The 13313-nt window shown below is 48.6% G+C and overlaps 1 protein-coding gene across 1 annotated transcript in view; it reads left to right on the top strand.

Annotated features, from left to right (window-relative positions):
• LOC128419402 (meckelin-like) overlaps nucleotides 1–13313 on the top strand; it is a 29359-nt gene that overhangs the window by 6319 nt on the left and 9727 nt on the right. Inside the window, exons 9-16 of the mRNA XM_053400049.1 lie at nucleotides 930–1035; nucleotides 2384–2477; nucleotides 5469–5525; nucleotides 5913–6011; nucleotides 6254–6352; nucleotides 7385–7483; nucleotides 9414–9516; nucleotides 11163–11293. Coding sequence (XP_053256024.1) covers nucleotides 930–1035; nucleotides 2384–2477; nucleotides 5469–5525; nucleotides 5913–6011; nucleotides 6254–6352; nucleotides 7385–7483; nucleotides 9414–9516; nucleotides 11163–11293 — 788 coding nt within the window. The remainder of the gene's footprint in view (nucleotides 1–929; nucleotides 1036–2383; nucleotides 2478–5468; nucleotides 5526–5912; nucleotides 6012–6253; nucleotides 6353–7384; nucleotides 7484–9413; nucleotides 9517–11162; nucleotides 11294–13313) is intronic.

Consider the following 13313-nt stretch of genomic DNA (forward strand, 5'->3'; position numbering starts at 1 on the left):
TGTGCTGCTCTGGTTCACCAGAAGCAGCTTAGTCATGCTGGCCACATGACCTGGAAGCTGTACACTGGCTCCCTCGGCCAGTAAAGTGAGATGAGTGCCGCAACCCCAGAGTCATCCGCAACTGGACTTAAACGGTCAGGGGTCCTTTTACCTTTACCTTTCTTATGAAATACTGAGTTTAGATGTATGTTCCCCTCCCCTCAAAAGAGCCTCCCCCCAACTTTAATCCAAATTGGGAAAAATAACAACCTAGCTGCATCCTAAGCTGGCAATGTGTACACATCCTATTTAGCTTAACATTTGCAAATTGCCACAGTGGTAGCTAATATTTTCTTCGGGCTAAGGGCCTCATTGACTCGCGGCCAGCTCTTCATGGTGAAGTGGGTGTGGCAGAGCTGGAAATGTGGATGTAGTCAGTAACGTTAGAAGAGTCCTGCTGGATCAGGCCAATGGCCCATCTAGTGCAGCATCTTGTTTTCACTGTGGCCAGCCAGATGCCTATGGGAAACCCTGAAGCAGGATCCGAGCACGTGAACACTGTCCCCTTGTGTGATCTCCAGCAACTGGTATTTGGAAGCATTACTGCTTCCAGCTGTGGAGGAAGAGAGCATAGACATCATGATAACTAGCCTACCCATCAGTAGCCCTACTCTCCAGGAATTTGTGCAAACCACTTTTAAAGCCAGCTAAGCTGGTGGCCATGACTGTCTCCTGTGGGAGCCATTTCCCTATTTCGATATTGTGTTGGCTTAATGCTTTCTTTAATTACAAAGAGTACATAGAATTGACTACTCAGTATACAGTGTACTGCATCATACAATACATAGAAGACAGATGCTGTGTTTCATTATTTTCCTCTCAATGGTACAAAGGGCTGAGTCTTCAGCATATAAAGGCTTTTGCTCTCCCCCCCCCAATGATTTTTCCAGCATCCCATCTCCGAAGATTCTTTCTGGTTGATGGGCTCTCTGGCAGAAAAGTAAACCTGACAAATGTCCCAGCGACTGTTACATTTGCAGCAGAATTGATCCTCAGGTAATAGTAGTAGTAGTAGTAGACGTGTGCTGCAATTGCGGGTGCGGAGTGTGGGCAGGGATTTGGATTCCTGCAGTTAGTTCAATAATCAAATCTCCTACCCATTTTAATCTTCCTTGAAGGTCTTGTCTTGATGGGTAGGTTAATCAGGAGATTGTGTGGATTTTTACCGCTGCAAAAATTCCTGATTCTTGCATTAAAATAGAGGGGAATAAGCAGTTAGTTTGGGCATATCTGGGACAAACAAGGCTTGTGTCTTGGCTAAATGTAACAAGCACTGTTTGTTTGTTTGTTTGTTTGTTTGTTTGTTTGTTTAGAAATGCAAATAGCAGCTGATGTGTGCAGGTCATTATCAGGCTCTCAACAAGCAAAGAGGGAGAGTTTAACCCTTTCCTCTCTGCTGTAGTCCTGATGATTACCGTACCTTTCCTTTGAGGAAATCCTATCTTTTGAGGACATCGCCCACTGGCTCCCAAGAGTTTCCCTTGAAATGCAATCAGCTGCTTCAGAAAGATTATTTTTGTTGGCACCCAGTTGGGGAGTTTGTATTAAATTTTCCCTCCCCACCACCCCCAGCCTCAAGGATGCTATTTACATAGCAAGAAACATGCAGATAAGCTGCATTTACGCAATTAATTTGACTTCTCAGATCGCCCCCCCCCCAGGCCAAATGCAGCCCTACAGGCATCCTCACTGGACCTCCTTTACGCCTTCCTCTGCTTATAATTACAAGGGGAGGCGGATTGGGACGAGAGGGTGGAGTTGCACCCTGGGGAAAGGCCTGGAGGTCTGGGAGGTACTGATCTGGATGTTGGGGGTGGGGAGCAGGTTGCCTGGAGAGAGTCCCACCTCAGCGTCATAGAATGCCTCTAATGCAGGAGCTGGGTTGCCTGGCGTGACTCAGGACGCTGCTTGCTGAGTCGACTCACTGCTCCATCTATCTCTGTATTATCTCCATCTATCTCTGTATTGTCTACACTGCCTGGCAGTGGTCCTGCAGTGTTTCAGGCAGGCAGTCTTTCCCTGCCTTGAGATGGTGGGGATTGAACCTGGGACCTTCTGCATGCAAAGCAGATACTCTGCCACCGAGCCATGACCCTTTGGGCTGGATAAGCTCCCCCACCCCTGTTGCCCTAAGGCATCTGTGCTGGACCCACCAGCATCCTCCGATTCTGCACATTTTAAGTACATTGACCTTGGCTCCCTTCTGCCCAATTAGCACCTTTTTCCTCCGCTGCAACTCGTTTTCTCTGCAGAGGCAGAGCGATTCATCACTCCTTCCTCTAATTGCTGGCTTTGTCCTCCGGTTAACCTTCTTTTCCCTCTTCCTTTCTCCTGGCTTATACAGTGTATACCTGCCAACCGGGACTCCTGGAGGAGACAACCCCCCTTTCCTGCTGACAGTGAAATATGCAACGCGGAGCAGCACTGGAGTCGCTCAGGCAAGGGGGAGCAAAGGGGGGCTCAAGTCCTCCCCTTCACCCACAGCTGCTCTTCCAGGAGGGAGAGAAATACATGTGTGCGGCAGCAGCTGAAACAATAAGGCTGGCTCCATTCCCCCCCTTCCATTTTCCCCTTCCCTCCAGCAGCTGTTGCTTCAGCAGGTGTTAATTAGAACCGGGTTTGTGCTGGGAGATTGTCAGGGCTGAAAGCAAAGGCGCCCACCTGCCTGGATGCTGGCCTGCCTCTCCCCCTGCAAGGAAGCTGCCTTTGCCAGTCAGATGAGAAGTCACCCAGGAAACAGGCAGCGCAAGTGGAGGCAAGGCCGTGTCTGCCGTAGTAGCTCAGCAATAGAGCAGCTGCTTTGCATGCAGAAGGTCCCAGGTTCAATCCCTGGGATCTTCAGTTTGGGGCAGGGAAAGCTGGCAGGTGATGGGAAAGACTGTTCTCTGCCCTGGACCCCAAAGAGCCACTTCATAGTAGATTAAGAGTGTACAGGTGATAAAGTTTTAAAGGAGGCTTAGACAAATTTGTGGAGGATAAATAAGACTTAATGGATACTAGCTGTGATGGCCATGTTCTGCCTTCACTGTTAGAGGCAGCATGAGAATCACAAGTGGGGAGAGAGCTGTTGCCTTCAGATCCTGCTTGTGGGCTTCCCGCAGGCACTTGGTTGGCTACTGTGAGAACAGGAGGCTGGACTATCCCCCAGAGCACTTCTTATGTCTTCTTCTGATCCTAATGGGCAAACTAAGATCAGATCCACACTGGGGAGGCCCCCAATCAGTCCAGAGGAGAACTCTAACTCCTACTCCCTGCCTGAAACCCTACCAGTAGACAAAACAGCTACATGGACCACTGGTGTGATGCAGTATAAATCAGCTTCCTTTAGTCCAAATTAAAGTTGATTGGGAGTCATGTGCAACAAACCTGCTTCCTCCAAAATGTCAGGCTTCTTGCAATAAGGAGTGTGAGGGGAAATGCACTCGTAAGTGTGGGATAACACTTGCTTTGATGCTATCCAACCCCCCTGCAACAAAATTAGAATGAATGGTCATTAAAAAGCCAATGTTGTCTAATCTCCCTGCAGAAAAAATCAGAATGCATTCTCAGTAAACTGGTTGTCTGGAAGCACCATCAGACCCAAAACCTTTAAGCTTCATCCAGCATGCAGCTCTCTGTCCCTTTCCTTGCCTGCCTGTCTACAATCGGTGCTCTCACTCCTTCCTTTTGCACACATTGCTGTTCCCCTACAACTCAAGTTGGTTATGCACAGCACAGGAGGATTCCCTTTGCTACTTGGCTTTGACTCTGCAGTCTCATTGATTTACTTGGTGTGATGGGTTTTCAGGAAGAGGAGAGAAATGCTGTCTCTGACAGTGTGGTTTGCTGAACAAGGGGAAACACTGATGAACAAAGTCACTGAGAAATGAGCCCGCCATTATTTCTGTTAACGTAGCATGCCAGGGATGCTGTTCCTTGCATATGCAGAAGAGGAAAATCCTGTATAAATATACTAATGCTGAGTGTGGATACTTCCCTAGCCAAAATGGCACCAATCATGCTCAAGCCAGAGGTATTAGCAGGCTTGGAAGAACTTTAAGCTTGTTGGGGTGGTGGGGGAGGTGGAAGAATGCTTAAGAGGGATGACGCCCAAAAGTTAACAACAGTCCAATGAAAAACTGGGCACGCTCTGTGGGCATGGAATTGTGACTGGCTGTTGGGGGCAAGGGGAAAGAAAACTGGGATGGGGAAATGGAATGGAGTATCCAGGGCAAGGGCCTTGCTGGCTGGAACACTGAACAGTAGCACTCCACCAGTGGCGTAGCGTGGGTTGTCAGCACCCGGGGCAAGGCAAGTAATTTGCGCCCCCTAACCCGTGGATTTTAGCACTCGAGTGCGAGCGCCCCCCCAGATGTTGTGGCCGGTGCGGCCGGCCCCCCTGCACCCCCCCATGCTATGCCACTGGGGCTGGGGGCGAGCGAAGGAGCCAAGGACCCCCCCCCAAAGGCTCAGCAGAAATTTATTAAATTTATTATTTGCGGAGCCCCCGCGGGCCGAGGCAGCCGAAGCCCCCTCCCCTCGGGCGCCTCCCCGCCCGCTCCTCTCCTTGGGCTGTAGGTGGAGCCCGCGCTCCGAGGCGCTCCAGATCCGGGCTTGGCGAGCGCCTCTCCTCCTCCCGGCCGGGTCCGGGGGCTTCCAGCCGAGCTCCGTCCTCGCCCCCCCCCCCCCGCGGCTGAGACTTGCGCTGAGAGCCGGAGCCAGCGGCGCCCCCTTCCGACGGGAGACGCTCGGCCGCCCGCCGGCTTCCTCTCGGAGGGTTTTGGGGAGCGCAGGGCGTGTCGAGGCCCCTCGGAGCTCTCCTCCCTCCCAGTCGGCAGAAGCAGCCGCCACCTGTGGCTGGGCCGAGGGGATGGCGTCGGCGTCGGCATCGGGGTGCGGAGGCTGCCGGTGCCCGGCCAGGCGTCGGTGGCGGCGTCGGCGCTGCTGCAGCGGCTGCTCCTCCTGCGAGCAGTGAGTGGAGCGCAGCCGCAGCGGCGGCGGCGGGGGGTGGGGTGGGCGCGCGCTAGGGCGCAAGGCTGGCGGTGGCGGCGGGGAGCCCGGCGGAGGAAGGAACTTGTCCCTTCCCTCTGGACTCGCGCCCCCCCCAGATGTTGCGCCCGGTGCGGCCGGCACCCCTGGCACCCCCCACGCTACGCCACTGCACTCCACACAGTTCTCACGTGCATGTTGCAAAAAAAAAAATGCATGCAGAATCAGACAGGCTGTTTAATAACATTTTGAAATGGGTTACAAGAGCTTCCAGGGTTTCAAGAGTGCAAAGATCCCAAAGCAATTCAGATTATGTCTTCTTCCAGCTTACCCAAACTTTGCATGATGTTTTCCAAAGCTTCTGACAATAATGACGTCAGCTGAAGCTGTGCCCACAGCCTGCAGCTAACAGGCCTGCTTTCTTCCTATTATTACTTCTCTGCTGTGCTATTTCTTTTCAGGTGTCATTTTCAGTCTCTTATATTCAGGATCCTGGGACGGCTCAGCAAGCTACAGATGTGAGTAACTCTCATGGCAGGATTCCAGAAGGGTAGCTGTGTTTAGTCTTTAAGACGCTCTTCCTGGGTTTGCTGTGCAGACTCATAGGTTTAGTGCAGCTTAAGCTTTCATGGGCCCACAGACTAGTGAAAATAACATACAAAAAATTGCATTATATTAGGAAAAAGTGCTTAGCAAAAATGTGTATATTTGGAGAAATTCACACTAAAATGGTGGTGCATTTTATTGAGCACTTTAAAAAGAAAGAATTTGCAAACCAATGTGGAGAGGATAACTGAAGAATGGAAAAATGAGAAACAGAAAAAACCCAAAACAAGACCGGTTCACTCGTCCCTATGAATGACACAACTGCTTCTGTCCTCCACCCCCGCCCTCTCTCTTGACAGATTGCATTTGGAGCCCTGGGATTCCTTGCAATCATCTATGCCTTGCTGGAGACCAGCACTTGGACCCGGAGATCTCGACTTCCAAACATAAGCTTTATGGTAAGTTTTCCTTTCATGGGTGAGCTGCTGGAAATTCTTGCAGTCCCAAGAATGGTGCATTGCTCAATTTCCTCTTCCTTTGTTGGGCAGACATGGCAGGTATTTTTCTGCCTATTTACACTTTGCTAGCAGAAACCTGGCGATAGATGATAGTGCAGGTTCCATTTTGCTCCATTTGCAGTGCAGTCTCTCCATTTGCAGTGCAGTCTTTTCCCTCTTGAAAAAAAATTATTTTCCTGCAGGTCATAGTGAAATTCTTTGCCAACTTCAGCGGATCTCTAGCAAATGTCTTTTTCATGGTCAGCCTTGGAATTGGCATTTATTGGCTCATAGTTTTCAAGGTAAGTAACTCTCGGAACTAGAATATTCCTGCAGGTATCTGCACTGCAACTTTCTTGCACTTGGAGGTGATGTCAGATGCCGCTGGAGGGAAAGAGGTGTAGCTCTTGTAGAAAGTCTCCTGTTCAGTCCCCAGCATCTCAAGGCAGAGGGGGAAAGATTCCTGTCTGAAATCCCGGAAAGTCATTTCCAGTAGACAATACTGAGCACGACGGGCCAATAGCTATATTCAGTTTAAGGTAGCTTCCTGTGTTCTTTCCAGCCAAATCAGTAATAGCCAGTGTACTTGAAACATAGAAGGCTACCTTTTCAAGAGTCAGACTACTGGTCTACATGGGTGTAGCTGCCCCCTCCCCCAGCAAAAATCCTGGCTACGCCCATGCTGGTTCAATAGTATCAAGAATGGCTGACAGCAGTTCTCCAGTCTCTCTCAGCCTTACAGGAGATGGCAGGGATTGGACTGGGGGCCTTTTGGTATGCAAAGCATGCACTCCACTACTGAGTTTGGTTCTCAGTTTGTGCCCCTAATGAGGTTGCAGGTTCTGTGCTGGAACAGCCATTACCTAATTGCAAAGCGATTATGAGTTCTAAACCCTGAAGAATTGTTAGTAGGTAAAGGCCTTCAGAGGGACGCGGGTGGCGCTGTGGGTTAAACCACAGAGCCTAGGACTTTCCGATAAGAAGGTCGGCGGTTCGAATCCCCGCGACAGGGTGAGCTCCCGTTGCTCTGTCTCTGCTCCTGCCAACCTAGCAGTTTGAAAGCACATCAAAGTGCAAGTAGATAAATGGGTACCGCTCTAGTGGGAAGGTAAACGGCGTTTCCATGCACTGCTCTGGTTCGCCAGAAGCGGCTTAGTCATGCTGGCCACATGACCCAGAAGCTGTCTGCGGACAAACACCGGCTCCCTCAGCCAATAAAGCGAGATGAGCGCCGCAACCCCAGAGTCAGCCACGACTGGACCTAATGGTCAAGGGTACCTTTACCTTTTAAAGGCCTTCTCTGTTCCATCCTCATTTCCAGTCCTTCTTCCCAGGGTCAGCAGTTTTCTGCAGTTGAGAGGACACTGCCCACTGCTGGGAGCCAAATAGAGACCAACTTTATCATCTACTTGTTGTCTGCTCTTGTGTTAAAGGTAAGAACATTGGGAGATCTGGGCGTTTGAGTTGTCTCTGGCATTGCATCTCACAGAGAAATGTCAAAGTTTTAAAAGATGGCATATGTAACCACAACGAAAAACACTGACGGGAAAGGTTGTTAGGGCTGCCCTAACCTGGATGGAAATATCATGCTGCTCAGTAATTCAAGGGACTTGAAGAACATCAATTGCTTTAGCAAGACTGAGACAGACTGGCACAGCTCCCTGGAGAGCATGTCTAGGCTGTAGACCTAATTTAGTTCAACTGGCATCACTTTCCTCCAAGCGGCCCTGGGAATTGTACCTCTGTGAGTCTTTTGCTAGCAGGTAAAAAGTGATAGGTTTAAAAAGAAAACAAACCTTAGGTCCTGGGTAACAGCAGTTTTTATTTACCCCAGCCTCTTAATTCAGGCTGCTGTTGTTTTCATTCTGCCACTGCTGCTTATTTATAGAATGGTAGAGTTGGAAGGGACCCCAAGAATCATCTAGTCCAACCCCTTGCAGTAGTAGTATTATTATTGTTATTTCACTTAAGCTTTTTTCAAAAAATGTCTGTAGCTCACTTGCAAATACCGAATTTTTCCGTGCTTAAGCCAATATATTTTCCTTAGAAATAATCAGCTAAAATTGTGGGTTGTCTTATACACAGATATCAGAGGGGGGACTGGCGATTGGTGACAGTAGCCAGCAGGAAATTATCTGTGGTGATTGTGCGTGTGATAGGTTGCTGCAGCAAGGCGTGCTGATGATTAGCTGCGGCTTTGACAATTGGGCGGGCTATTAACAGTAGCGGCGAGGTGTGCATGCAATCAGCAGTGGTTGCGTTGAGTGTGCTGCTGGGTTTTTTCGGTGAGTGTGTGGACGATTGTTTGCTGTGTTGATGTGTGCAGTTTGCATTTGTGGGGAGGCTGTAGGCTGTAGAGCGATTGGCGACTGTGCCCCCTTCCCAAAAAAGCTCAACAACTTTGGACAATTCCCCCCCCCATTTTTTTTTTGCTGCGGTCCCAAAAAATAGGGGTCATCTTATACATGGGAGCGTGTTATAGACTGAAAAATATGGTATATACCATTTTAGTATTTAGAATGGCTTAACTTACATTATTTTGTTGTAATTTCGAATAGGGAAACCTGACTCACTCCAAATGTTACTGGACTACAACTCCCATCCTTCCTGACCATTGCCCATGCAGGTTGGGCACAGTGGGAGGTTTAGTCCAACAGTATATGGAGGGCCACGTGTTTCCAGGGTAGAGAGGCCTTTACCGTGGCCTTTACCGTGGCCTTTGACACTTGAGGGGTACATTTTTAGGAGACACTCTGGGGAGAGTTCCAAGGGCCAGATACAAAGGTCTGATTCTGCCGTAAACTCTGCCATAAAGGTAAAGGTAAAGGTACCCCTGCCCGTACGGGCCAGTCATGTCCGACTCTAGGGTTTTGCGCCCATCTCACTTAAAAGGCTGGGGGCCAGCGCTGTCTGGAGACACTTCCGGGTCACGTGGCCAGCGTGATGAAGCTGCTCTGGCGAGCCAGCACCAGCACAGCACACGGAAACGCCGTTTACCTTCCCGCTATAAAGCGGTACCTATTTATCTACTTGCACTTAGGGGTGCAGTCGAACTGCTAGGTGGGCAGGAGCTGGGACCGAAAGACGGGAGCTCACCCCGCTGCGGGGATTCGAACCGCCAACCATACGATCGGCAAGTCCTAGGCACTGAGGTTTTACCCACAGCGCCACCTGCGTCCCAACCCTGCCATAGGGTACTGAATTTAAAGGGACCGTTGGCATTCAGGCTTGGGATACACCTCTGCCTAAGGCACTGGGGCCAGTGGTTTGAGAGCTGCTATTGGGAACGTCACACTCTAAACCTCTGGACAACCTATATTTGCATCACTGAGAAATAACCCTCTGTGGATGATTTTGTTCCAGAGCTTGGACCTCATACATATTCTGATAACCCAGTTAACAGTTTCCATCTTCCTGATAGACTGGGAGAAGCCAAAGGAGAGAGGAACGGCAAAAGCATCTATGGGTAAAAGTTTGCCTTTGTTTTCTGATAGGTTGTGTGTAGGGCTGTAAGAAGGCTATGATTTGAAGGCAGCAACTGAATGTTGGAAATTTCAAAACAGACAAAAGAAAGCATCCAACCATGGAAGCAGAACATAGCTAATCATGGCTAGTAGCCATTGATAGCCTTTACCTCCATACATTTGTCTAATCCATTTTAATAGTCATCCAAGTTTGTGGCCATCAGTGCCTCCTGTGGGAGTGAATTCCACGGTTAAACTATACACTATTTGAAGAAGTACTTTGTTTTGTCTGTTCTGAATCCTCCAACATTCAACTTCATTGGGTGTCCACACATTGTCGTGTTAGGAGTGAGGGTACAAAACTTGTCTCTCTCCACTTTTTCCATTCCATCTCTGTGCAGGGCACGTATAGACAGAGTGGTGCTCTCCAGACATGGTTGTACAGTCAACTCACATCTTGCATATGTTTAACTTGCATGATTTCTGCTTTATGCACTTGGTGGCCAGCCAGCTAAAATCGCACAAATTAAAAATACAGGGGGCGGAGAGCTTAAAAGCTTTTTGTGTGCAGGGTTTTCCTGGTGTGGAAAGAGCTCTTAAGCCGTCTGCCTTGCTCACTGGGCTCTTGGAGATCTCGCAGGAACTCGGGCACCTTGAGAGATCTCTCAATAGCCTCCTAGAGCCCTGTAAGCAAGGCAGAGAGCTTACGAGAGCTCTGCCTCGCTTGGCGGGTAAGACCTGTTTGCTATGCCAGCTCTAGAAAGGTAAGGATGTTTGTGTAGGGGTGGTTCCAAGGGGGTGGTTTAACTGTGCATGTTTTTGTGTATATGTACCATCCTTGAAGTGTAACCCCCCCCACAAGGTTCAAGTTGACTATACTGCAACTCCCATTATCCCTGATCAATGGCCATACTTGATGGGACTGATGGTCATCCAGCAGTATTTGGAGAGCACCTCACTGGCTACCCATGATCTAGGGCTAGCCAAGGAGGATAGCTGCTAGGGCAGCATGCCAATCAGTGCTCCATCTACAAATCTCTAATTAGCTAGGAAGAATCATCCGATGGCTTTCCCTCCCAGTCTCCTGTGACTGCTTCCAGTTCCAGGGTTGTGCTCAGCCATTTTAGTTTAAAACACAGCCAGAAGAAAACCCCATCTTATCTTGCATCCCTTCACATGCCCTTTCATTCTGCCACCTACCATTGTATTCCGGCAAAAAGGGGTGGCCATGGGGCTTCCTAGCATTTTGTGGGATGGAGCATGAAACATTTGACACCACGTGCTTGCTACCGGAGGATGTTCTTGAAGATCTAAAGCTTTGACTCCCAGGAAAATGAGGGCACTGTTACCTACAGCACATTCGCACAGCTGTTGTGTGATACTTGCTTGTTTAATTAGTGTTGGCAAATCACTTTGAGGCCCTCGGTTCTTCTGGGAAATCAGCAGGAGCCTGTTCCAGGAAGCAAGCTTGCTTCAGATTGTAACGATTTCATATCAGGAGAGGTAAATTAACATAAGCAAGGGCTCAAGGAAACCCAGGGGCGTTGAGCTTTGCACTTTGCACTTTGCCAAGTGTGGAGTCTTCAAATAAAGCCAATTGTTTCAGCTTCATTGTGTGTGTGTGTTTAACCTCCCTCCCCTGCTTCAGGATATCAGAAGGCTACTTCCTCTGTGAGTGCCTGGAGAACTTTTCTGATCGCTAATGAGTGGAACGAGATCCAGACCCACAGAAAAGTGAACCCTTCACTCCAGTTGTTTGCCGTCTTGCTGCTACTGGAGGTGAGAGAGAGAGAGAGAGAGAGATTAAGGAAAGAAAGTATCTGTTGTGCAGTCTCTGTGCTCTGCTACTGATAACTTTCCTCTTTCTCAAGGTCACTGATATAATATACTTAGGACCACAGCGTGCACAACCTTCTGCACAGATCACCAGGAGTGCAAAAACTTCTGCCAAACTTGGAAGACAGTTAGATTTTCTAAGGGCCAGCTCAGAGGCAGGAGGAGAGGAAGTGTCCATTTGGACTGGTAGGGTAGAAGGCAGGGAGACCAGCAGTAAGTGGAGCCAGAGCCAGGACAGGCAGAGGTAACATGCTAAATTCCACAAGGGCAACTCTGAGACTAATGGAGGAAGAAGCTAGAAGGCAGGACACGGAGGTTGCCATCATCTTCTTCCTTCTTCTTTGGCGGTCACTTGTAGCCGAGTAAGATTGTTTTAACAATGAGTCCATAAGTGACTATCGAGGCCAATTCTGGACCCACACGTCCTTCCACAGTGGGGACATTGGTTCCCGGGCGGGATTTGATCATGGTGTGGATTTGCCAAGCGTGCCTTCCTCTTAGCACGTTTCTCCCTTGCGTTCTGAGTTCGAGTGTCTTCAAAGTCCATGACACCTATGGTGAAGGCTGGTCTCCAACTGGAGTGCTCGCAGGCCAGTGTTTCCCAGTTGTCGGTGTTCATATGACATTTTTTTAGATTTGCCTTGAGACAGTCTTTAAACCTCTTTTGTTGACCACCAGCATTATGCTTTCCATTTTTAAGTTCAGAATAGAGTAGTTGCTTTGGAAGATGATAATCAGGCATCCGCACAACATGACCAGTCCAACGAAGTTGATGTTGAAGAATCATTGCTTCAACACTGGTGATTTTTGCTTCATCCAGTACACCGATAATAGTTCGCCTGTCTTCCCAAGTGATGTGTAAGATTTTTCAGAGATACCATTAATGGAATCGTTCGAGAAGTTGGAGATGGCGTTTGTAAGTGGTCCATGTTTCACAAGTGTCAGGGAAGAGTTAGAGTTAGAAGATTCCAGTTTCCCAGAGGAAGAAAGCATTCCCCAAGGGGGGGAGGAGAGCAGTGAATTGAAGAGAAGAGAGCAACAGGAACAACAGGGAGTGACCGGCTGTTCCCAGGAAAGGCAAGGGTTAAGTTCTAGCTCAGATTTGGAGGAGGGGAGATACAAGCCAGCTCTAGCCAGGAGGTTAGAAAAAAGAGCGGGAAAGCGAAGGGAAGGGCGCCTTCGCCATTTTGAGAGTGGCTGGTCATGGAGAAGCAGAGCTCAGAAGGTATCTGAAAGAAGTGACTCTGAGGAATAATATTTAAGAACTGTTTATAAGACTGTTTTGTTAATACGCAATAAAAAGTTTTATAAAAGAACAAGAAGCATTTGTGTGGTGATCTGAAGAGGACAACGACCAGTCCTGACAACAAGCATACAGCAAGATTGGTAGTACAATAGCTTTGTAAACAAGCATTTTGGTTTCCCTGGGAATGTGCCGGTCCTCAGACACTCTGCACTTCAGTCGGGAGAGAGACGCACTCGCAGAGCTCAGGTGATGCTGGATTTCGGCATCAGTGTTGACCCTTGTGGAAAGATAACTGCCTAGGTAGGAGAAGTGATCAACATTTTCCAACGTTGCACCACATAGGGCCATCATGACTAATAATCCTTGGTAGGCCCCTCTGCCTACATTAATTTGTCTGATCCCCTTTGTTAAGATATTTAAGCTATTGGCCAACACCACATCACCCTTTGCCCATCAGTTTTTACTGAAGTGTTTGACACAGTAAAGGCAATTTAAAATAATTACTGTACTTCTAGTTTTTATAAGACCTTGCAGTGTTTTTAACATGGTGGTGCAGTTTAAAAATATTTAAAGAAAGGAAAATAAAATAAACCATGGGCCTAACCTATGACCTTACAGTGTCTTCATGTAACTTATAAATTGGGCATTTCTAAAGCTTTTTAATTCTCCAAGTTACAATGTGGTTGACTCAGCAGCCCTGTCAACTCTTGTTGTTGT

This window comes from Podarcis raffonei, chromosome 8 (genome assembly GCF_027172205.1).
Source record: "Podarcis raffonei isolate rPodRaf1 chromosome 8, rPodRaf1.pri, whole genome shotgun sequence".
Taxonomy (NCBI): domain Eukaryota; kingdom Metazoa; phylum Chordata; class Lepidosauria; order Squamata; family Lacertidae; genus Podarcis; species Podarcis raffonei.